Source organism: Tripterygium wilfordii, chromosome 16 (genome assembly GCF_013401445.1).
Source record: "Tripterygium wilfordii isolate XIE 37 chromosome 16, ASM1340144v1, whole genome shotgun sequence".
Lineage (NCBI taxonomy): Eukaryota > Viridiplantae > Streptophyta > Magnoliopsida > Celastrales > Celastraceae > Tripterygium > Tripterygium wilfordii.
The window spans coordinates 7,860,858-7,886,388 of record NC_052247.1 but is presented as its reverse complement, the minus strand read 5'-3'; the positions used below and the strand labels follow the sequence as shown (position 1 = coordinate 7,886,388).

The 25,531-nt window shown below is 38.3% G+C and overlaps 2 protein-coding genes and 1 non-coding gene across 4 annotated transcripts; 1 reads left to right on the top strand and 2 right to left on the bottom strand.

Moving 5' to 3' along the window:
* Positions 1–288: 288 nt before the first annotated feature.
* LOC119981471 lies at positions 289–2,645 on the bottom strand. Of its 2 annotated transcripts, none has more exons than XM_038824601.1 (2): positions 2,475–2,645; positions 289–1,749 (listed from the first exon to the last, which is right to left on the bottom strand). In XM_038824601.1, exon 2 carries the CDS (start codon positions 1,526–1,528, stop codon positions 1,028–1,030), a length of 501 nt encoding a protein of 166 aa, XP_038680529.1. In that variant the 5' UTR covers positions 1,529–1,749; positions 2,475–2,645; the 3' UTR covers positions 289–1,027. Both variants share the same exon structure in this region, with proteins under 2 accessions (XP_038680529.1, XP_038680530.1).
* Positions 2,646–3,042: 397 nt separating this feature from the next.
* On the bottom strand, positions 3,043–5,178 carry LOC119980742. The gene is made up of 7 exons (XM_038823539.1): positions 4,982–5,178; positions 4,577–4,886; positions 4,354–4,477; positions 4,015–4,225; positions 3,461–3,948; positions 3,218–3,349; positions 3,043–3,071 (listed from the first exon to the last, which is right to left on the bottom strand). The coding sequence occupies exons 1-7, from the start codon at positions 5,176–5,178 to the stop codon at positions 3,043–3,045; spliced, it is 1,491 nt and encodes a 496-aa protein (XP_038679467.1).
* A 2,442-nt stretch (positions 5,179–7,620) lies between these two features.
* Positions 7,621–7,728, top strand: LOC119981565. The gene has a single exon (XR_005464176.1). It is a non-coding gene; the product is annotated as a small nucleolar RNA R71 (small nucleolar RNA).
* Positions 7,729–25,531: the final 17,803 nt, after the last annotated feature.

The window sequence follows — 25,531 nt, the reverse complement described above, 5'->3', positions numbered from 1 at the left end:
CCAGACAAAAATTCACAGAGATGTATTCTTGACAAAGTGATCAAAACAAGGAATATGAGATCTATTTCAAGAAAATTTAAGCACGAAAGAAATTATGGAGTAGAAACAAAATCCCTAAGAATAAAACGATGGGCTCAAATCTCACCGGGTATAAGTCTCCACAATTATGTATGTGATGAACGACACTATGCAATTTTTCAACTTCACATGCAAGTTAATAATTCATGACATATTTAATCTCCAAGTCAAGAATTCAAGCAAATTATCTTCAATACAATCAAGTGACACAAATCAATTTCATCATTGCGAAGGAGTTTAGGAATCCAAAATTCTCAAATAAAGACTCTACCTAATCCTAATAGCCCGTTGTCGTAGGGAATCACGATGGTATTTAGCGTATACCACAAGCCTTTAAACCCCTAGGTGTCCCTAGTGGACGAGTTATAGTCTCGTGAGGGCTTACTAGGACGATACCCACAAACGTCACAATATATATTTTTTTCACACTACCAGATACTACTAATTTAAGAGATCCGGATACATGCCCATCGAAAGAAGATAGCAATTAATACATATCATGTCTCGAATCCAAAAGTCACCCCCCACACTTAGACATCGCAGTATCCCCAATGCGTAAAAGATAAAACAAAGAAAAACACAAAAGTGGGAACAACACAACCTGAGAGTAATCACGGTAGAGGTGGAACATCGGGTGGTCGACACCCCAAGAAAACCATAAGTGCCTCCTGGCTAGCTCTAAGCAGTGTCAACTCTGTTCGTACATCTTCAAATCCATTCATGACAAAAGCACGTAAGCTTTCCTGCTCCTCAACAATAGTATGGAGTTAGTCCCCAAAGTCTCAAATCGCTCAATCAGAGTAGGGGCACTAGAACTCCAGTGAGAAGAACCTGAAGCACCTCTCAAAGCAATCCTATCCATATATGAGCGGCTCAGATTCCATGAGCTCATAGAGAAAATTTCCATAGGGAAATCAGTAGTCAGCTTCTCTCGCAAAGTAATATCATGCTACAACAACGACCGAGTAATAAGGTGAGGGAAAAGAAGAGACTGATTTGACTGATTCTCCAACCTGCTTTTAACCAAAAGCATTTGTTCCACAAAGACCTCACCGATGCCAAACCACTCTTTCTTAAGTATAGCATATAAAACATCGAAGAATGGACCTTGTCGTTCCTGATCATGTCCTTTATGAATCAAATTCCTCTTGACAACCGTGTCAACAAGTCTCATAGATTTTGGAAGTTGAGAACGTGTCACAAAACACTGGCCCTTATATGTCTCAGTGGTAAGAGCCATAACAATATTAGCTATGAATGGAACTGTTGACCGCTCAAATCCAGTATTGGGGACAAATTCCTGAGGAAACCTAATTAGCTCACATAGGTCCATGGTAGAAAAATGAATAACATGTTGCTCAATAGTTACAAAGTACGACTTTGGATCATCAGTCATACTCTCGTGTTCCTCTCCTGAAACTTTAGTAAGTGTGCAGTAAAAAGCTCGCATTGCCTTTGTATATACACGCAACTAATCATCGGGGTCAGGATCCAAAAGGTACTCAAAAGGGTGCGTGGTGAGATACTGAATTGCTTCTGTATGTTCTGGCAATGCACACACATTATCAGCAATGCTTGTTTCCTTTTCGAGAGGAGCATCAGTGTAAATATCAACACCCTTCTTAAATGACGTGGTAGGTGGAGCAACAACTTTACGCTTTCCCATATTTCCTACATGCAGAACAAAATAACTGCCATGAGAATAATCTACGCATGACACCAACATAATAAGAGTTTCGAAATCAACCAATTCCTCCATTTAAGTACACACCAGCATAACCAGAAAATCATATTGATCATCACAGAATAGCACTCAAAGATGAACTTGCACGCTCCATTGGACATCATGGCATAGATTCAATTTAAGATAAAATCCTACTTGGACAATGAGTGCATATAGTGTGCTACAGTGCACATATACTACACTATAGTGGAACGCCATGCAAACAAAATGACAGAATAAACTTCTCCTAGGTAGTATCGCAAACATTTTGTGGGCACAATTTACTCACCTATGTAATGTATGTTTTGTTAGTCAATCTTCCACTCATTACTAAGTCAAATTGATTACAGTCACCTTCATGACCAAGAAAGTCTTTTGGGCATCCAAAAACAGAGGGATATACATAATGTGCCACACTTATATCGAACATGTAAAAGAAGAAGAAGTGTTTGACTTGGCATTATATCGAACATGTTGTGCCCAACTTAAAATTGCAAAGGTAACCACACAAATGAGAACCCATAGGAAGCATCAACAATCAATGAAGCAAGTGAAAGAATTTATGCATATGTAGATAGCAACACAAAGACATATTCGGTACGCAAGTCCTTTCAAATTCTTAGGCCATAAGTTAGGTCTAGTACCCATTGAAAACACATAATAGATGCCATACCAGAGAGTTCACAGCAAAAGGAATTAATAGCTGGAAGAGACGTTACTTGGTCCATAGGAACCGTGGAAGACGATGGTAAGCAAGGAGATGACGGTGGTGTATCCGTGGGTGAGTGGAATAAGAGAGAAAAGATGGCCTAGAGTGTGATAGAAGTGTTTTGTTTGTGGCTGGGCTAAGTATGTGAAAAGTGTTCAAGTGGGATTAATGAGTGAGAGGCCTATGGGTTCCCATTAAAGTATTATTGGGTTATATCAAGTGCAGGTCCATATCTGTTAACTCACCTGGAGTGTGGTGCTGGAGCTGGTATCACCACTCGAGCGAAGTGAACCAAGGCTGTTGTTCCAGAAGCATGAGTACGAGCGGATCGACCGCTGTTTGCAGATCCAGCGACAACCCAGCGCTACAATAAAATTACACCAAGTTTTTTTTTTTTTTATCAAATCAAAACTACCTAACCATGTAATATTTACATAACACACAAAAGTATGTAATGAACTTACATACCTATGTTGGGTTGCCTCCCAACTAGCGTCTTATTTAATGTCTTGGCAAGACAAAGCTTCTTTGACTATGGTGTTAGATTTGGGACTTGATCAACTATGACACCAATGTCAACATCCATCCATTAGAGAATTAGCCAAGAATGGCTTCAATCGTTGCCCATTCACCTTGAACGTGCTACCATCTCTCGGATTTACCCGGAAACAACTGAAGTCGAGAATTGTATAATAAAACACGCATACCTTCGGTAAATTTTTTCGGTTGAATCAATTTGTCATATGCCGCCTTTGTGCGTTCCTTGTAAATCTTTGCATTTTCATAAGCTTCAAGACGAAGTTCCTCTAACTCGTTGAGTTGTAATTTCCTTTCCTCACCTGCAGCTTGCATATCAAAATTCAATTTCTTTATAGCCTAATATGCACGGTGCTCAAGTTCCATATGTAAGTGACATGCTTTTCCGAACATAGGACGATAAGGACTCATACCAATGGGTGTTTTAAAAGCTATCCTATATGCCCACAAAGCATCGTTAAGCTTGATAGCCCAATCTTTCCAAGAGGAGTTCACAGTTTTCTCCAAAATTCGTTTGATCTCCCTATTGTTAACTTCCACTTGACCTGATGTTTGGGGATGGCATGGGGTGGCTATTTTGTGAGTGATGTTGTATTTTTTCAACAAAGCTTCAAAAGGCTTATTGCAAAAATGACTACCACCATCACAAATAATGGCCCTAGGGGTTCCAAACCTAGTAAAAATCATATCCTTAAGAAATGTAAGGACAACTCTATGATCATTGGTCCTAGTAGCTAGGGCTTCAACCCATTTTGAGATGTTATCCACCGCTACAAGGATATAAGCATAGCCGTAAGAAGGGGAAAAAGGACCCATAAAATCAATACCCCACACATCAAACATCTCAACCACTAAAATGCTATTCAAAGTCATCTCATTCCTTCTACCAATATTGCCCAACCTTTGACCATTATTACATATAGCACAAAAGTGAATGCATCTTTAAAAAGAGTAGGCCAGAAAAAACCTGATTGGAGCACTTTTAAAGCCGTTTTCTTGGCTCCAAAGTGTCCACCACAAGCAAGCACATGTGCATGACGTAGAATGCTCTCTTGTTCTTCTTTGGGAACTCACCGGTGAATTATTTGGTAGGGTCCATGCTTGAACAAGTAAGGATCCTCCCAATAATAATGCTTGACCAAAGCTAAAAATTTCTTCTTTTCTTGAAAAGTTAGTCCCTTTTGAAGTACACCACAAACAAGATAATTAACAAAATCAGCATACGATGGTTCCTTTGAGTGGACAACGAAAAGTTTCTCATCCAAAAAAGTCTCATTGATTGGCACCTCATTCGCTTGAAAAAAACCTTCTTCCACAATGCGTGAAAGGAGATCGGCCACCACATTCTCACTACCCTTTTTATCTTTGATCTCCAAATCAAACTCTTGAAGTAGGAGAATCCACCTAATCAACCTAGGCTTGGCATCTTTCTAATTCAACAAATACTTCAAAGCCGCATGGTCAGTATAAAAAATTACTTTGGAACCAACTAGATAAGCACGCAATTTTTCCAAAGCAAATACAACCACCAGCAACTCTTTTTCTATGGTGGAGTAATTGAGTTGTGTGTCATTCAAAGTGCGACTAGCATAATAAATAACATGAGACGCCTTACCATCCCTTTGGCCAAGAACCGCACCAACAACATAATGAGATGCATCACACGTAAGCTCAAACAATAATGACCAATTAGGAGCAGAAATAATAGGAAACGAGGTTAATGCATGTTTCAACACATTAAAAGCTTCCAAGCACTCTTTGTCAAAATCAAAAACTACATCTGTAGCCAATAAATCGCAAAGAGGTCTTGTGATCTTAGAAAAATCTTTGATGAAATGTCTATAAAAACCCGCATGTCCTAAAAAACTTCTAACACCTTTAATAGAAGTAGGGGGAGGTAAATTTTTTATCAATTCAATTTTTACTTTGTCTACCTCAATCCCCGATGACACACTACATGTCCTAGCACGATACCCCTCTTAACCATGAAATGGCATTTTTCCCAATTCAAAATTAAATTTGTCTCTTGACATCGTTGCAAAACTGGAGCTAAATTCTCAAGGCATGCATCAAAAGAAGATCCAAAAACCAAAAAATCATCCATGAATACCTCAATTATTCGCTTCGCCATGTCGAAAAAAATTACCATCATACAACATTGGAAAGTAGTAGGAGCATTGCACAATCCGAAGGGCATCATTCTATAAGCGAATGTACCAAATGGGCATGTGAAAGTGGTCTTTTCTTGATCCTCGGGTGCAATTGGAATTTGATTATAACCTAAAAAACCATCAAGAAAACAATAGTGAGAATGACTCGATAAGCGCTCAAGCATTTGATCAATAAAAAGGAGAGTAAAGTGATCTTTTCTAGTGGCGGTATTCAACTTTCGGTAGTCAATGCACACTCTCCATCCGATAGTCATCCTTGTTCTTCACCACAGTGATACCAGATTTATTTGACACTACTTGAACCATACTCACCCACTTGCTATCCAAGATTGGATAGATCACCCCCACGTCGAGCAATTTAAGAACTTTGGCTCTCACCACTTCCTCGTGTTTGGATTGAGTCTTCTTTGTGATTCCCGTGATAGTCTTACCTCATCCTCCATCAAAATTCTATGCATGCACAAAGTGGGGCTAAGGCCTTTGATATCGGCAATAGTCCATCCCAAAGCCGTTTGATGATGTTTAAGCATTTGAATGAGACTCTACTCCTCTTCCTTAGTCAAATCTGCAACAATAATTACCGGAAGAGTCTCATCTTTACCTATGTAGGCATACTTGAGATGTTGTTGCAACGGTTTCAAATCCAACTTTGGTTGGGAGATGATAGATGGTTCAAGCTTTGTCTTATTCATCACCAATGGCTCAATTGGAGGCGTGTACCTTGGTTGATATGGTTTGGTATGCTCTAATACCGCTCCAACATTTTCAATTGCTTCTTCTTCACTAGGTGATCCTATCAAAACTTGTTCAAGATCCGTAATTTCATTCTGCACAAAGATAGATGTAATCAACATATCTATTGTATCAATAGGGAAACACGTATCAAGTGAAGTAGAAGGAAAATAGAGAGCTTCAACACTTTAAGTTCCATAGTTTCTCCCAAAACTGTCATCGTCAATGTATCATCGTTCACTCAAATGCATGTATCCGCTGTAGCCATGAATGGTCGACCAAGAAGTATAGGTGCATCATGTCCATCCATCCCACTCTCTTCCGTATCCAAAATAATGAAATCTGTAGGAAGAATGAGTTTATCTACTTGAATCAAAATATCTTCTACAATACCTTTAGGGTGCCTTATAGAACGATCAGTAAGCTCGAGGCAAACTGTAGTATTCTTCATTCCTTGATTCCAAGTTGCTTGTAAACCGAGAATGGCATTAAGTTGATGCTTGCTCCAAGATCTAGCATTGCATGTCCATACCGCTTGTTGCCAATGGTGATGGGTATATCAAAGCTACCCAAATCAGATAACGTGGGTAGAAGGTCCCTTCGAATAATTGCACTCACATTCGTATTCAGCTTGACTCCTTCATTAGGTGCAAATTTTAGCTTGTGAGTCTTCAAACTCTTCAAGAATTTCCCATATGCCGGAATCTGTTCTATCACATCAAACAAGGGCAAATTAATTTGAACTTTACTTAACACATCATATATCTCTTTGAAATACTTATCCCGCTTGTTTTGCTTAAGACGACCCGGGAATGGAATAGGCGGCATGTAAGGATTGACCGCCTTATGGAGAACACTCGTTTTGCCTTCCTTACGATGAGTGGCAGGTGGAGTAGGCTCAACTTTTTCAACGTCTTGTTGAACCTCTTCTTGTTCTTTTTCACCTACATCCAGAACGTCATTAGTGTCATCAACATCATTATTAATAACCTTACCACGTCGGAGATGAATGGCCTTGGCTTGTTCATTGTTCTTCGGGTTGATGACAGTCTGACTAAAGAATTTTCTAGCTTCCCTTTGGCTTAATGCCTCAGCAATTTGACCAATTTGAGCCTCCAATTTCTGTTGACTAACAGCCAATTGCCGCACCATGTCCTCCAATGTGGTGGTTGGTGGATTGGCTTGGTTTTGGGTATTCTTCCACTAAAAATTTCGATGTGCTCGAAAACCTGGGTTATAAGAGTTGGAGTACGGGTCAAACCTTGGATTTCGATTATAAGAGTTCATTATGTTTGCTTGTTCTTGTACAAACTCTGGAAAATCCACTCCTTGAGGGCATGTGACGATGGCATGGCCAGGAACATGACATATGGCACAGAGCTCTTGTTGAATTGTATGCCCATTCATGGCTAGAAGCATGTCCAACTTACTAGCAATAGCGTCAACTTGCGATCTTGGTGCAAAAGTATTAGAATTATTAAGTTCATAAACACCAGCTCGCTTACCTTATGTCTCTGAATATTGGGTCTCAACTACCAGATTGTCAAACAAAGTTTGACATTCTGCTGGAGTCTTATTCCTGATAGATTCCCCTATGTAATTATTAACCGCAGCCTTACTAGGAACTGTCAGTGCTTTATAAAAAATGCGCATCAACATTAATAAAGGCAAAGCATGATGGGGACACTGAGTTAATAAATTATTAAATCTCTCTCATGCCTCAAAAAATTACTCATTAAGTTGCTGTTCAAATTGCATGATCTTATCCCTAAGAGCATTAGTTTTCTGAGTCGAGAAAATTTTTTCTCAAAATTTATTTTGTACCTCAGTCCATGTTGCCAATGAACTCGACCTCAAATCGTTAAGCCACATCTTTGCTTTATCCTTCATAGTATAGGGGAAAATCTTCATCCTCAAAAACTCCTTAGAAACCCCTATAGCCAAAGACATGCCAGAAACCATATTAAAACTTTCACGAATGTGACTAAGTGGATCTTCCGAACTTAGACCATGAAAAGAGGGCATCATGTTAAAGTGGTTTCCTCATAATCGATCCCTTCTTTCTGAGTGTACCCTTTGGCAAGGTTTCAACCTTCCCATCCACCCCCTTCTTTCTCTTGTAGATCCACTTGCAACCAATGGGTTTTACACCATTCAGTGGTTCTATAGGTTCCCAGCCTGATTTGAGTATATGGACTCCATCTCAGATTTCATAGTTTTCTTTTAAGATATTGTAATTTTATCTTGGAGAGCTTCTTTGTAGTTACTGGGATCAGTATCTAGTTCAATTGGGATCATTTCATACACTTCACCCAATAGAGCATACTGACTAGGTAATCTAGTTACCCTTCCACTACGACGAGGCCCTGTTTGTTCGTCTGGAGTATTTTGGTGTGCTGATTCTGTTCGATTTGTATCAGGAACTTCATGCTGATCTGGTTCATTCCCCAACATGTCATGATCATCCTTTTGTACAAAATCAGTTTGGGATTCGCCAATCCTCCCACGGTTATGTGGTACTAGATCGTTATCCTCAACTGATGTTTCCCCTCTTAATTCTTCAAGAACAATATTACTTTTGGGATTGTGATTCATCATATAGTTTTCTTCTAAGAATCGGGCATTGGTGCTGACAATAACCTTCCGATCCATAGGACTGTAAAACAAACCACCTTTGGTACCTCAAGGGTATCCAACGAAAAAGCATACTTTTGTTCTTGATTCCAACTTTCCAGCGTTCCCTACCACCACATGGGCCGGACTACCCCATATCTGAATATGGGCCAAGCTGGGCTTTCGCCCTGTCCATAATACAGTAGGAGTAGTTGGTACTGACTTAGAAGGAACTTAGTTCAGAATGTAGGCAACTATTTTTAGGGCATAGCCCCAGAAGAAATTAGGCAATTCAAAAAAACTCATCATCGATCTTACCATTTCCATAAGAGCCTATTCCTCCATTCTGCCACACCATTTTGTTGTGGTGTGCTTGGCACAGTCAGCTGGGATGAAATCCCCTCTGCGTATAAGTATTCCATAAACTCTCTCGAGAGGTATTCACTTCCATGATCAGATCGTAGTGATTTGGTACTCTTTCCTAAACTCTTCTCCGCAACCGCCTTACAACTTTTGAACATCTCAAAAGTTTTAGACTTACGGTGCATTAGAAAAATGTATCCATACCTTGAGTAGTCATCTATGAAAGTGACGAAGTACTCATGACCTCCTCTCGCTCGGATAGTCATTGGACTACATACATCAGAATGTATCAACTCCAAACATTCTTTGGCTCTATACCCCTTGTCCGAAAATGACCTCTTAGTCATCTTACCTTCCAAACATGATTCACAAACTAAAAGTTCCACAACTTCCAATAAACTCAAAGGTCCATCTCATACCAGTCTAGTAATCTTGTTCAGATTTATATGACCTAAGCGTAGATACCAAAGATAAGTTTGATTTGGTTTTGAAGGTTCCTTTCTCTTAGATGGCACAATTGTTGAGTTATTCAATTCATTACATTTAGAAGAATTTGGACTAATAATGTAAAGATTATCTATCAAAGTACCAGAACAGATAAAACCTTTTTTGTACCTGATAAAAATAGAGTTATCAAACTCAAAACAATATCCATTCAATGCTAAAGATGGAACTGAAAGTAAATTTCGTCTCATAGCTGGTACATAAAGATAATCGCTCAAAATTAAAGTCCTATCATTACTAAAACTCAAATGAAAAACCCCTACTACTTCTACTCTTAATCTTGTTGCATCTCCCAAAAGCACGTAACTCTCTTTCTTATTTGGCCGTCTAGTTTCCTGGAACCCCTGCAACGAATTACACACATGATTAGTGGCTCCAGTGTCTACACACCAAGATCCAGTAGACACAACCGCTAATTGTGTTTCAACAACAAATAAAAGAAAGTTACCTTGAGTATTCTTGCTTAGCCTTGTCTGACATTGCTTTTTCCAATGTCCCTTCTGACCATAGTGAAAACACTTGCCTTTCGGCTTTTTCACTCCACCTTGAATACCCTTGGAGTCGACTGACTTATTCTTCCTTTGAATCTTTTTCTTCTTCTTACCTTTCGGTTTAGTAGAAGATCCTTTCTTATTTAGATTGACCTTAGCTTGCTTAGGTTGAAGTTTCTCTGCTCCTTTAAGCTCATTGAGAAGTTTCGACAGGTTATAAAGCCTTTTGTTCATATTATGGTTCAGCCAAAAATTCTCATAGCTATCAGGAAGAGATTGAAGTATGATATCATCTGGCTTTCACCTTCAATATCAGCACCAAGTACTTCAAGCTCATTCAAAAGACTCATCATCTTAAGAGTGTGCTCACTTACATTGGCTCCATCCTTCATCTAGGTGTTTAGGAGTGTTTTCATGGCAATCTGCCTTACGGCTCTGCCTTGATCACCAAATATATTTTTTATAAATGATGTCATATGCATTTGTCATATTCTACTGTTATTGTTTGCAACACGTCTAACATTGATGCTAACATGTAGCATCTAGCCATTTCATCAGTCTTCTTCCACTTCTTGTGAGTACTAATTTGCTCATCAATGGCTCCCTCCTGAGGCAATTCAGGACATACTTCAGTCAACACAAATTTGTACTCTTCAGATGTGAGTACAATATCCAAATTTCTTTTCCAGTTGACATAGTTTGTTCCATCCAACTTATGGTCTATCAGTATAACAGATAATGGGTTTTTTGAAAAACTAAAAAATGACATATTAAGAAATTAATTTATGACGTACATGATTCAAATTATCTAAAATTGCACCCATAATCAATCATATAATTTGTTAACAATCAAAACACTTTAGCATGAAAATTCCTATTTTGATGGGAGAATAAATCCCTTACAATTTAGTTCACATTAAATTTCATTGTATAGACAACATGCCGTGTCAAATGTAAATTTAATTAGTTAACTTGTTTTGGTCCTATAAATAATGGTATTGATTTCGATGGGAAATATTTCCATAATTTATAGTTAAGTGTATAACCATCACTTGATCATAATCTCACCATCTTCATAAAATTTATTTCAATGGGAAAATATATTTATAATAAATGACTACCCATTATGACTATCAAGAAAACTAATAATCCGAGATATCTGTAATCGAAAATTTCCGATAGGGAGGAAGGTCTAAGCCAACACATATTTTCAATTACATCTCTATTAAATTTTCTTACCAATAATCCAAACTTAAAAAATATTTTCGTAATTCCAAAACTCCTGGAATAGAGATATCGTTAAAAAAATGCATTGACTGGAATTTATGCATTTTGGTATCACCGCCCAAAATCAAGATTCGTTACGAATTTTCTCCATGAAGTGAAACTGTTATCGCAGCATCATAGGTTTTCAATTTAATGATTAACAAATCTAACAACCAGGTCGTTCCCAGGAAAGAGGGGGCTTTCTGAAAAACGTCGCACAATTAAGTAACCTCAATCCTCGACAGAACTTTCTATACATTGCATTGTTAATCATAAATTAGAATACTTAAACGCATGGGTCGGAATTGCACACTTTGGTTCCGAAAAGAATCTCAAGTTAAAAACGGATTTTCCCAAAATAATATTGTAGTCACATTTAATATCTCAACTTTCCGAATTTTATGATTACATATTTTTCTTTGAACCAATGATGAAGACTGTAGGGTGATGTGTAACCCGTTTCCCACTTAATATTTTATTTTTGGGTGATTTTAATTTCCATGAATAGATAACATCGATAAATAAATAGGAATCCTAATCTAGCATGACATTTAATTACAATCATACATGCAATTAAAATAGGAGACATAGTTAAAATAGGAAACCAAATTAATCAAGAGTCCTAACTATCATGGTCTTCAAATCTAGCCTGAATCTTGATAGGTATGATAATACCTATTGTTTTTGGTAGAAATATCCCCCTCTTAAGCTCTCTTTTGATAAATAATGAGTGTATTTATGTGTTGATTTGTATTTTGATAGGTTGATTGCGGTTTGGATGAAAAGCGACGGAAAAAGGGCTGAATTGAAGAAAATGTCCACCGACCTTCGTGCGTTCAAATAGTCATAACTTTCTGTCACGTTATTGGAATCGCGCGCAACAAAAGGCATTGGAAACTAGACATCTCAAGCTTTCCGTAGAATCTAAAATCATGCAAATCGGAGGTCATATGAAGAAGTTATGGGCATTTGATTCATGTGCCTAGGGGTAACGCGCCTAGGCGTGCGCCTAGGCGTAGCGCGCCTAGGCGCACAAATTGTGCACGCCCAGGATCACTCCTGCACGCCCAGCCAGAGAGTTGGACTTGAATTTGAAGTTGTGCACGCCTAGGATTGCGCCTAGGCGTGCGCCTAGGCGTGTGCCTAGGCGTGGTGCGCCTAGGCGTGAAAACAACGCGCCTAGGCGCAAAAAGCAATTTTCTGGGTTGTTTTAAGTCGCGATTTGTCCGAGCTGCGGGAACTTTTTAACCTAGAACTGATTTTCTGGGGAGCGAAACCAGAGGGGGAAGGCGATTCTTGGAGCTAGGAGGAGAGATTCTTCAGCTCAACTTGGATCTACTCAACTAATTGGGTTTATTCATGATTTTCTATCTCTCCTTTTGTGTTTTTCTCTCATTATGTGTAACTAAACCTCTTTGCCAAGGCTAGGTTGAAGCCTTGGGTTTAATGACTTTGTTTATGACTTGATTTACATATATATGAGTTGATTTGGGTATAAATCTTGTGTTTCTATGTTTGATTGCAATTTCTTCATGCTTGTGGTGTTTGGCCAACACTTTAGGTTTTTGGATGAAATTGTTTGGAGAATTTGCTTAGACAATAATATGTCAAGTAGATTATGCTTCTTGAAACACTTGATTATGAATGTGTCTCCCTTTAATTAGGTGACAATTTGTATGAATTCTAATCTCCATAGAACTCCATGAATTCCTATGCATGTTTAGACCAATAAGATGGCTAGAATGTATTTAGGAATATCCGACCTAGACCAATAAGATGGCTAGTAATCGATTTTAGGGAGACTTGGCTTAAGTGCGCTAAAACCGACTTAGGTACGGATTCGTTATGCCCGAATTAGCAAATATGTGTGTGAATTTGTGTCATTGCAAGTCATTTCCCAAGGGGGATTCCAAAGCCTTGGTGTTCATCTCATATTCGTTAACTCATCTCATTTGCATTAGTTGCATCTTTATTCTAAGAAAATACCAAAAACACTTTGCTATTTGCTTGTTTTAGTTTAATTACCAAACCAAACAATCTTGAGTTGAACTTTACTTTTGATTGCATTGTCCATATATACATACAAATATACATTTGGATTAGACATAACACCGTCCCTGTGGATTCGACCCTTGCTTATCATTGTGCTGTAGTCGCCGACTAGTACACTTGCTAGTAAGGTTAATTTAGACCCAACAAGTTTATGGCGCCGTTGCCGGGGATGGTAGCTTACGTTTGATCCATTTTTTGTTATTTGTCCATTTTTTTTTTCCTTTGTTTGTACATAATACTTGTACATAATATTTATTAACTAATTTTGTTTTTTGTTGGCATATGCTTTGAGATGGGATATCCTCCACCATGTGCTTATCAGGGAGCAGGTTTTTATGGGTCGAGCTTATATTTGCAAGGATATAATGCAAGGACAACTCCACCAAACCATGCCCCATATCCACCATGCAACTCCTTCTCCAACGCTTATAACTCTGGAAGGTGTGAACAACCTCAATTCCTATGGAACAACTACCAGCATCAATTTGTTCCTACACAAGCAGCACCACCACCATTACTTGAGCAAGCACAAGACTCATCTCTACAAGACATACTAAATGCATTGGTTACGAGTACCCAAAAGTTGAAAGCAAACACTCAAGCTTGTAGAGAGGAGATGTTTCAATGGGCTTCACCACCACCGCTTGAGCAAAGACATGAGTCATCATTGGATGACATACTCGATTCCTTAAATGCGAGTACCCAAACTTTAGAAGAGGCAACGCATAGGATGGTATCAAGCAAGAATCAACTTTACCAACCTATGATGAAAACAAGTGAGGGGGAATATATATGTGAGACAACTCAAGCAGTTACATTAAGCAGTGGCAAAGAGTTGGAGCTTAGAGGAAAAGTTGAGTATAATTATGTGGATGAAGAGGAGTATGAGATAATGCTTCTCACTTCACTTTCGGAGATGGATCCACCAATGAAGGAGGGCATGGATTTAGAAGAATCAAAAAATTCTCCATCAGCTGCAGAATGTGAGATAGTTTCAATCGAACAAGAAATTAGTGGACCTACATGGGTTGAGCAAGATATAGAAGAGAAAACTCTTGTCGATTTTGAAAAAAATTTGAAAGCTGAAGATTTGGAGAACAAGTATGATGATAAGGTGGAGGAAGAATGTGATAACTTTGTAGAGAGGCATGAGGATAACACACTCCACAATCAGGTGCTATCACCATTTGAAGCACAATTCATTGACTTTATTGGAGTTGAGGAGCCTAATGTAAATCTCAGTGCTTCCATAATGCAAATCCTGGAGGAAATTTTGCCAACAAAGAAAAAATGGAAGCTTCAACAAAGCATGGAGAGTTACATTGCAAGATCATTGAAGAAGCTTCCCCTCTACTCAAAATATCTCTTCCATTGGCATGGAAAACTACAATTTCAACCAAGAGGGCCAAAGGAATTTAGAGATAGAATCTTTTTGATGGGCACATCAAAGAAGGATGTTTGTGCCCTATTTATTGAGCCACTGCAAAGTGGTGGATCTCGTCTAGCTGAAGACAAGAGGAGGGTGCATATAGACATTGATGAATTGTGGCCAGGCCAGCACCCCAATCCACTCGATGCATGACTCCAACCCCCAGGTTGTATTGTTTCAACTTGTCCTCTTTTTAGTGCATTATTACATTGTTATGTTTTGCATTGAGGACAATGCATTCTTTAAAGTGTGGGGTGGTGGACTGCATATGGATTATCTTGTGCAAAATTTCACATGATTTTTGTAGTAGCTGAATTTAAAAAAAAAAAAAAAACAAAGAAATTGAAAATTTTAAAAAAAAATTTAGTGCTTCAATCTTGCATATTTATGGGAATTTTCTGTTGAATTGAGTGCTATATTGAAATGCAGCTAATCTTGGTTTGTGGAACCCATCATATCCTTCTATATGCTTGATGTCTACTCTATTGCACAATCACCGTAATTCACCTGCACGAGAATGTGTGCTTGTGGGGTATGACTTGGGTGAATAGATGTTGGATGTGGACTTTCTCTAAGATGATCTAGAACACCGTGTTAGTTATATTCTTGGCACTAGTTAATTACATGCATGTTAAAAAAAAAATGAAAAAAAATAAATTTGATGATGATTAAAAGCATGTTCCGCTCTTGTGATCTTACCGAGTAACCGGGGCTCTTGTCTAACCAACTCGAGTTTCGCGTAAAAAGGTAAGACAATCATGATGAACATACTAGGCTAGCTTAACTTCGAAGCCTTTTCAACTCGAGTGATTGATCCGAGGCGTGCTTTATCACATAATGCCCTAAACCAACTGGTTGGGAGTCATTGGTTGAGAACTCGTTACATGGGTTGACTAGAAAGCTTAAAGGAGTGAGCATTGCACGGGCCCAGTAAAAAAAAAATTAAATAAATAAAATAAATAAATAAAAAAAAATAATAAGAAGAAGAAGAGAAGTATGTATATAAATAAAAGTGCCTTGGTATTACTACTTGACTGTTCTTGGAATTCTTGGAATGTGACTATGTTTGGCGCCTATGAACTCTTGGAAGCCAAATAATTATACATTTCTTCTTTGCACGCACTTAATGTAGACGAAGTGATTGAGTAGACGGATAATCTTCATTGAGTATATGTTTGGATGAAGTGTGGGGTCTCCACATCTTTTTGATTGCATGGCATTGATGTATATTGTTTCGATTCTAGTGATTTCCCTCCCATATGTTTGATTTGAGTTATCTTGAAACGTTTGTGGGTGTCGTTCTTGTAAGCCCTCAGGAGACAAAACTCCTCCACTAGGGACACCTAGGGGTTTAACGGCTTGTTGCATATGCTAAATGCAATCGCGATTCCTGCGTTAGTGAGTTAGGATGTTAGTTGGTAGATGTACTTTGTTTAGTTTTACTTGAGGACAAGTAAGGTTTAAGTGTGGGGTGTTTGATAGGTATGATAATACCTATTGTTTTTGGTAGAAATATCCCCCTCTTAAGCTTTCTTTTGATAAATAATGAGTGTATTTATGTGTTGATTTGTATTTTGATAGGTTGATTGCGGTTTGGATGAAAAGCGACGGAAAAAGGGCTGAATTGAAGAAAATGTCCACCGACCTTCGTGCGTTCAAATAGTCATAACTTTCTGTCACGTTATTAGAATCGAGCGCAACAAAAGGCATTGGAAACTAGACATCTCAAGCTTTCCGTAGAATCTAAAATCATGCAAATCGGAGGTCATATGAAGAAGTTATGGGCATTTGATTCATGTGCCTAGGGGTAACGCGCCTAGGCGTGCGCCTAGGCGTAGCGCGCCTAGGCGCACAAATTGTGCACGCCCAGGATCACTCCTGCACGCCCAGCCAGAGAGTTGGACTTGAATTTGAAGTTGTGCACGCCTAGGATTGCGCCTAGGCGTGTGCCTAGGCGTGGTGCGCCTAGGCGTGACAACAACGCGCCTAGGCGCAAAAAGCAATTTTCTGGGTTGTTTTAAGTCGCGATTTGTCCGAGCTGCGGGAACTTTTTAACCTAGAACTGATTTTCTGGGGAGCGAAACCAGAGGGGGAAGGCGATTCTTGGAGCTAGGAGGAGAGATTCTTCAGCTCAACTTGGATCTACTCAACTAATTGGGTTTATTCATGATTTTCTATCTCTCCTTTTGTGTTTTTCTCTCATTATGTGTAACTAAACCTCTTTGCCAAGGCTAGGTTGAAGCCTTGGGTTTAATGACTTTGTTTATGACTTGATTTACATATATATGAGTTGATTTGGGTATAAATCTTGTGTTTCTATGTTTGATTGCAATTTCTTCATGCTTGTGGTGTTTGGCCAACACTTTAGGTTTTTGGATGAAATTGTTTGGAGAATTTGCTTAGACAATAATATGTCAAGTAGATTATGCTTCTTGAAACACTTGATTATGAATGTGTCTCCCTTTAATTAGGTGACAATTTGTATGAATTCTAATCTCCATAGAACTCCATGAATTCCTATGCATGTTTAGACCAATAAGATGGCTAGAATGTATTTAGGAATATCCGACCTAGACCAATAAGATGGCTAGTAATCGATTTTAGGGAGACTTGGCTTAAGTGCGCTAAAACCGACTTAGGTACGGATTCGTTATGCCCGAATTAGCAAATATGTGTGTGAATTTGTGTCATTGCAAGTCATTTCCCAAGGGGGATTCCAAAGCCTTGGTGTTCATCTCATATTCGTTAACTCATCTCATTTGCATTAGTTGCATCTTTATTCTAAGAAAATACCAAAAACACTTTGCTATTTGCTTGTTTTAGTTTAATTACCAAACCAAACAATCTTGAGTTGAACTTTACTTTTGATTGCATTGTCCATATATACATACAAATATACATTTGGATTAGACATAACACCGTCCCTGTGGATTCGACCCTTGCTTATCATTGTGCTGTAGTCGCCGACTAGTACACTTGCTAGTAAGGTTAATTTAGACCCAACAAGTTTATGGCGCCGTTGCCGGGGATGGTAGCTTACGTTTGATCCATTTTTTGTTATTTGTCCATTTTTTTTTTCCTTTGTTTGTACATAATACTTGTACATAATATTTATTAACTAATTTTGTTTTTTGTTGGCATATGCTTTGAGATGGGATATCCTCCACCATGTGCTTATCAGGGAGCAGGTTTTTATGGGTCGAGCTTATATTTGCAAGGATATAATGCAAGGACAACTCCACCAAACCATGCCCCATATCCACCATGCAACTCCTTCTCCAACGCTTATAACTCTGGAAGGTGTGAACAACCTCAATTCCTATGGAACAACTACCAGCATCAATTTGTTCCTACACAAGCAGCACCACCACCATTACTTGAGCAAGCACAAGACTCATCTCTACAAGACATACTAAATGCATTGGTTACGAGTACCCAAAAGTTGAAAGCAAACACTCAAGCTTGTAGAGAGGAGATGTTTCAATGGGCTTCACCACCACCGCTTGAGCAAAGACATGAGTCATCATTGGATGACATACTCGATTCCTTAAATGCGAGTACCCAAACTTTAGAAGAGGCAACGCATAGGATGGTATCAAGCAAGAATCAACTTTACCAACCTATGATGAAAACAAGTGAGGGGGAATATATATGTGAGACAACTCAAGCAGTTACATTAAGCAGTGGCAAAGAGTTGGAGCTTAGAGGAAAAGTTGAGTATAATTATGTGGATGAAGAGGAGTATGAGATAATGCTTCTCACTTCACTTTCGGAGATGGATCCACCAATGAAGGAGGGCATGGATTTAGAAGAATCAAAAAATTCTCCATCAGCTGCAGAATGTGAGATAGTTTCAATCGAACAAGAAATTAGTGGACCTACATGGGTTGAGCAAGATATAGAAGAGAAAACTCTTGTCGATTTTGAAAAAAATTTGAAAGCTGAAGATTTGGAGAACAAGTATGATGATAAGATGGAGGAAGAATGTGATAACTTTGTAGAGAGGCATGAGGATAACACACTCCACAATCAGGTGCTATCACCATTTGAAGCACAATTCATTGACTTTATTGGAGTTGAGGAGCCTAATGTAAATCTCAGTGCTTCCATAATGCAAATCCTGGAGGAAATTTTGCCAACAAAGAAAAAATGGAAGCTTCAACAAAGCATGGAGAGTTACATTGCAAGATCATTGAAGAAGCTTCCCCTCTACTCAAAATATCTCTTCCATTGGCATGGAAAACTACAATTTCAACCAAGAGGGCCAAAGGAATTTAGAGATAGAATCTTTTTGATGGGCACATCAAAGAAGGATGTTTGTGCCCTATTTATTGAGCCACTGCAAAGTGGTGGATCTCGTCTAGCTGAAGACAAGAGGAGGGTGCATATAGACATTGATGAATTGTGGCCAGGCCAGCACCCCAATCCACTCGATGCATGACTCCAACCCCCAGGTTGTATTGTTTCAACTTGTCCTCTTTTTAGTGCATTATTACATTGTTATGTTTTGCATTGAGGACAATGCATTCTTTAAAGTGTGGGGTGGTGGACTGCATATGGATTATCTTGTGCAAAATTTCACATGATTTTTGTAGTAGCTGAATTTAAAAAAAAAAAAAAAACAAAGAAATTGAAAATTTTAAAAAAAAATTTAGTGCTTCAATCTTGCATATTTATGGGAATTTTCTGTTGAATTGAGTGCTATATTGAAATGCAGCTAATCTTGGTTTGTGGAACCCATCATATCCTTCTATATGCTTGATGTCTACTCTATTGCACAATCACCGTAATTCACCTGCACGAGAATGTGTGCTTGTGGGGTATGACTTGGGTGAATAGATGTTGGATGTGGACTTTCTCTAAGATGATCTAGAACACCGTGTTAGTTATATTCTTGGCACTAGTTAATTACATGCATGTTAAAAAAAAAATGAAAAAAAATAAATTTGATGATGATTAAAAGCATGTTCCGCTCTTGTGATCTTACCGAGTAACCGGGGCTCTTGTCTAACCAACTCGAGTTTCGCGTAAAAAGGTAAGACAATCATGATGAACATACTAGGCTAGCTTAACTTCGAAGCCTTTTCAACTCGAGTGATTGATCCGAGGCGTGCTTTATCACATAATGCCCTAAACCAACTGGTTGGGAGTCATTGGTTGAGAACTCGTTACATGGGTTGACTAGAAAGCTTAAAGGAGTGAGCATTGCACGGGCCCAGTAAAAAAAAAATTAAATAAATAAAATAAATAAATAAAAAAAAATAATAAGAAGAAGAAGAGAAGTATGTATATAAATAAAAGTGCCTTGGTATTACTACTTGACTGTTCTTGGAATTCTTGGAATGTGACTATGTTTGGCGCCTATGAACTCTTGGAAGCCAAATAATTATACATTTCTTCTTTGCACGCACTTAATGTAGACGAAGTGATTGAGTAGACGGATAATCTTCATTGAGTATATGTTTGGATGAAGTGTGGGGTCTCCACATCTTTTTGATTGCATGGCATTGATGTATATTGTTTCGATTCTAGTGATTTCCCTCCCATATGTTTGATTTGAGTTATCTTGAAACGTTTGTGGGTGTCGTTCTTGTAAGCCCTCAGGAGACAAAACTCCTCCACTAGGGACACCTAGGGGTTTAACGGCTTGTTGCATATGCTAAATGCAATCGCGATTCCTGCGTTAGTGAGTTAGGATGTTAGTTGGTAGATGTACTTTGTTTAGTTTTACTTGAGGACAAGTAAGGTTTAAGTGTGGGGTGTTTGATAGGTATGATAATACCTATTGTTTTTGGTAGAAATATCCCCCTCTTAAGCTTTCTTTTGATAAATAATGAGTGTATTTATGTGTTGATTTGTATTTTGATAGGTTGATTGCGGTTTGGATGAAAAGCGACGGAAAAAGGGCTGAATTGAAGAAAATGTCCACCGACCTTCGTGCGTTCAAATAGTCATAACTTTCTGTCACGTTATTAGAATCGAGCGCAACAAAAGGCATTGGAAACTAGACATCTCAAGCTTTCCGTAGAATCTAAAATCATGCAAATCGGAGGTCATATGAAGAAGTTATGGGCATTTGATTCATGTGCCTAGGGGTAACGCGCCTAGGCGTGCGCCTAGGCGTAGCGCGCCTAGGCGCACAAATTGTGCACGCCCAGGATCACTCCTGCACGCCCAGCCAGAGAGTTGGACTTGAATTTGAAGTTGTGCACGCCTAGGATTGCGCCTAGGCGTGCGCCTAGGCGTGTGCCTAGGCGTGACAACAACGCGCCTAGGCGCAAAAAGCAATTTTCTGGGTTGTTTTAAGTCGCGATTTGTCCGAGCTGCGGGAACTTTTTAACCTAGAACTGATTTTCTGGGGAGCGAAACCAGAGGGGGAAGGCGATTCTTGGAGCTAGGAGGAGAGATTCTTCAGCTCAACTTGGATCTACTCAACTAATTGGGTTTATTCATGATTTTCTATCTCTCCTTTTGTGTTTTTCTCTCATTATGTGTAACTAAACCTCTTTGCCAAGGCTAGGTTGAAGCCTTGGGTTTAATGACTTTGTTTATGACTTGATTTACATATATATGAGTTGATTTGGGTATAAATCTTGTGTTTCTATGTTTGATTGCAATTTCTTCATGCTTGTGGTGTTTGGCCAACACTTTAGGTTTTTGGATGAAATTGTTTGGAGAATTTGCTTAGACAATAATATGTCAAGTAGATTATGCTTCTTGAAACACTTGATTATGAATGTGTCTCCCTTTAATTAGGTGACAATTTGTATGAATTCTAATCTCCATAGAACTCCATGAATTCCTATGCATGTTTAGACCAATAAGATGGCTAGAATGTATTTAGGAATATCCGACCTAGACCAATAAGATGGCTAGTAATCGATTTTAGGGAGACTTGGCTTAAGTGCGCTAAAACCGACTTAGGTACGGATTCGTTATGCCCGAATTAGCAAATATGTGTGTGAATTTGTGTCATTGCAAGTCATTTCCCAAGGGGGATTCCAAAGCCTTGGTGTTCATCTCATATTCGTTAACTCATCTCATTTGCATTAGTTGCATCTTTATTCTAAGAAAATACCAAAAACACTTTGCTATTTGCTTGTTTTAGTTTAATTACCAAACCAAACAATCTTGAGTTGAACTTTACTTTTGATTGCATTGTCCATATATACATACAAATATACATTTGGATTAGACATAACACCGTCCCTGTGGATTCGACCCTTGCTTATCATTGTGCTGTAGTCGCCGACTAGTACACTTGCTAGTAAGGTTAATTTAGACCCAACAAATCTCTACTCGATTAGGAATCCTGGCTTGGAAACTGCTCAAAACACTACTGCCCGACTTGCCCCACACCCACTACCCCTGCTGTCCACACCTGTCCGACAGCTTATAGTGGTGATCGCCGACTGTCGAAAGCACTGCAGCAACTACTGGCCGCAGCCGAAGCTGCTACCAACAGTTGTTGCCTGTGCTGGCAGCAACAGCCAGCAGCGGCAGCAAGGCTACCGATGTCCTTTGTTTCTTCGTTTCTTCATCCGTTTGTACAAAAAAATCCTAGCCTCCTTCAAATCGGAGTTCACAATCTAAAAATTTCGATTTACAAAAATTCGTACTCCTTTATTCGGAGTGAACAATTATAAAATCAGAATTTTAAAAAACTAGACCATGATAGCCAAAATTTCAGCTTGCAAAAACAAGTTAGCAATAACACCGAAAAACATAGATTATGCTAACAAATTAATTTTTGATAAATTAAAACATAGATTATGTATCTATGACCGGCCTCTGATACCAATTGTTGGAAACATGCAACTCGCGGAAGTGTATAAGGACCTCGTAAACATAAACGATAGCTAGACAAGTTTCAAAAAATTTCTTATCAAATACTAATCACCATAGCATAAACCATATATCAATTAATTGCAAGTACATTATTTACCTTGAGATCTCTTTGATGTGATCTCTAATAATCAGGAATGAATGATGGAGTCAGCGAGTTTGATACTAAACTCAAACCTGCAGATCTTCCACCGTATGCATCAATTCCCAAACTTGGATTGAGAGGGTGGTCTCTTTTCTCCAAGAACCTAAAAAACACAAACCAAAACTAGTGGAAACGATTAGAGAGTAGAGATGCCAATTGGTGTCTCAAAATTTGTGTTAAAAAAACACACACTATGTGTGTATTTATAGGGATCGGCCATACTTAGGGTTTTCTCCCTAGGTGGACCGACGCCTATCGATCTCCCTCTCTTAATTCTGGTCCGTTTTAGTTTTCCTATATCTTCTAGTATTAGGCTTCTGGGCTACAGTGGGGCAACCTAGGAAAAATAAAAGATGGGCTTCCTATGAATTTAATTATCAGCCCAAACCCATAGACATAATTATAATTCATAAATTATAATATATTCCACTAAAATATTATAATTACACTCCCTCTTTTATCTAAAATTAAATCTGAGTCTTTCGTTATACTTGTTCACAAAATTCCTCACGTTAAGTTACAGATACCCGGTCAATTAAATATTTCACTGACATAATATTTCCTTGAGCTTACCGCTTAACTTATTTGAACATGTCTTAAAATCCACTTGTAGGGTTTGGACACAATCTCAAATCCTATAAGCATTATCAAGAGGGTATCATTAAATTATAATTGGACGTGAATTTTATTAATAGATTATTTTTATCATACATTTAATGCAGTGACCCAACTCACTTGGTGTTTGTTGGCCTGTACAAAAAGACCTCACCCTTTAGTAAATCAAAGTTCCACACATTAAATGCACATGTACTAATAATCTTTAATAAATTAAGAATATGAACAATTCTATAACGTCTGTATGAGTGTACAATTTTCCATATAGTCAGACTAGGAAAATTGACTCACACGTAGTCCTGATCAATACACTCCAAGTGTACTAGTATAGTAAGTTCAAGCTTTGCTGCTCTCCGTAACCAAGATAGGTATACGGAAATACTATACCACAGCCAAGTCGACGGTTTGTCCAATTCCGTCTTAGTTGTGATCGCTTACTTATATTCGATAGGAACTTATGAATTGATCTTCCGTGTGCAAGCTTAAACTGTACACACCAATTCATATACCATATAGAATAAAAGACATTGATGCCAATATGTCTTTTCTCATATTAAATGCTAAATATATTTTATTCAGATAAATAAATCGAGTTTGAATATTATATAAAATAATGGCCTTTAGCATAGTATTCCTATCAGATCTGTCATTCCTACACAAGGAAACACACACTTCAAAGAAGAATCATCAACAATCAATGCACTCTCTTGCCATGGATGATGGGTTGACTGATGATTATGATCATGAGACTTAGCAGCAACTAACAGATTCCTATGATCACTACTTGTCTCTGAAATCTCGGTTGGGTCAGGTTTATTGAATTGATGATGCGGTTGATAGAAATCAGTGGGGGAATCATTGACAGTCTTTGAAGATGAAGGAAGTACAGCTTCTAGTGATGGGGATGGGTTGTTACCAGTTTTGCCAAAGAAGCCTTTCCACATAACAGAGTTACTGTCACTTTGTTGTCAAGTGAAATAGATCTGGGTTTGATTCAAATCCTTGGATCTGATTTGTTAGATGGTTGTGAATTTCTGGATTGTTTGATGAAACATCTGAACAACAGAACTGACTTGATGAAGCCATGTAACTTCTTGATTTCTCCTCCTCTATAAGCTTCTCTTGATGCTGGTTCTGTTATCACTGCAAAATTGTGAAGAGTCACTACAATATAAGAACCAAATTATAGCACCGACAATAAAACAAGCAGTTGAAGATCATACCAAGATTGAAACTTTTTGAAAATCAAGAATGACCCTTCTGATAAATCATGAATACATGTCCAAGACTGTGAAAGGAGAGACTAAAAACAGGGCTTACCTATTATGGAAGAAGAGAGTGGAGGATATTTTTGTGGGCGAGGTTGGTAGAGAGGGGGAGAAAGATGAAGAAGAAGAAGAAATGGAGACCTCCTTTCTTAGGCCTCTTCTCTTCATAAGCAAACATGGTGTACATCCATAATACAATAACCTAAGAAGTAGAAAGGGAAGAGAAAGATGTTATATTATCTTCTGTGAAATAGATAAGATGGTAGTGATGATGACCCTCTGATTGAACCTCTATTTTGAGGTTCCAATGTCCTTTACTTAGGATGTTCTTGTTGGAAACATGTAACTCGCGGAAACGTATAAGGACCTCATAAACATAAACGATAGCTAGACAGGTTTCAAAAAATTTCTTATCAATTTTAACCACTATAGCATAAACCATATGTCAATTAATTTCACATAGATTATTTACCTTGAGATCTCTCTGAATTGATCTCTAATAATCAATAACAAAGGATGGAGTTAGCGAGTTTGATACTAAGCTCAAACTTGCGGATCTTTCACCGTATGCACCAATTACCAAAGTTGGATTAATAGGGTGGTCTCTTTTCTCCAAGAACCTGAAGAACACAAACCAAAACTAGTGGAAATGATTAGAGAGTAGAGAGGCCAACTGGGGTCTCAAAACTTGTGTTAACAAAACACACAATATGTGTGTATTTATAAAGTCGGCCACACATAGGGTTTTCTCCATAGGTGGGCCAGCCCCTAAGCGTCTCCTTCTCCTATTTCCGATCCATTTTGGTTTACCTGTATCTTCTAGTATTGGGCTCCTGGGCTATAGTGGAGACCAATTAGGAAAAATAAAACCTGGGCTTCCTATGAATTTAATTATCAGTCCAAACCCATGGACATAATTATAATTCATAAATTATAATATATTCAACTAAAATATTATAATTGCACTCCCCTTTTTTGTCTCAAATTAAA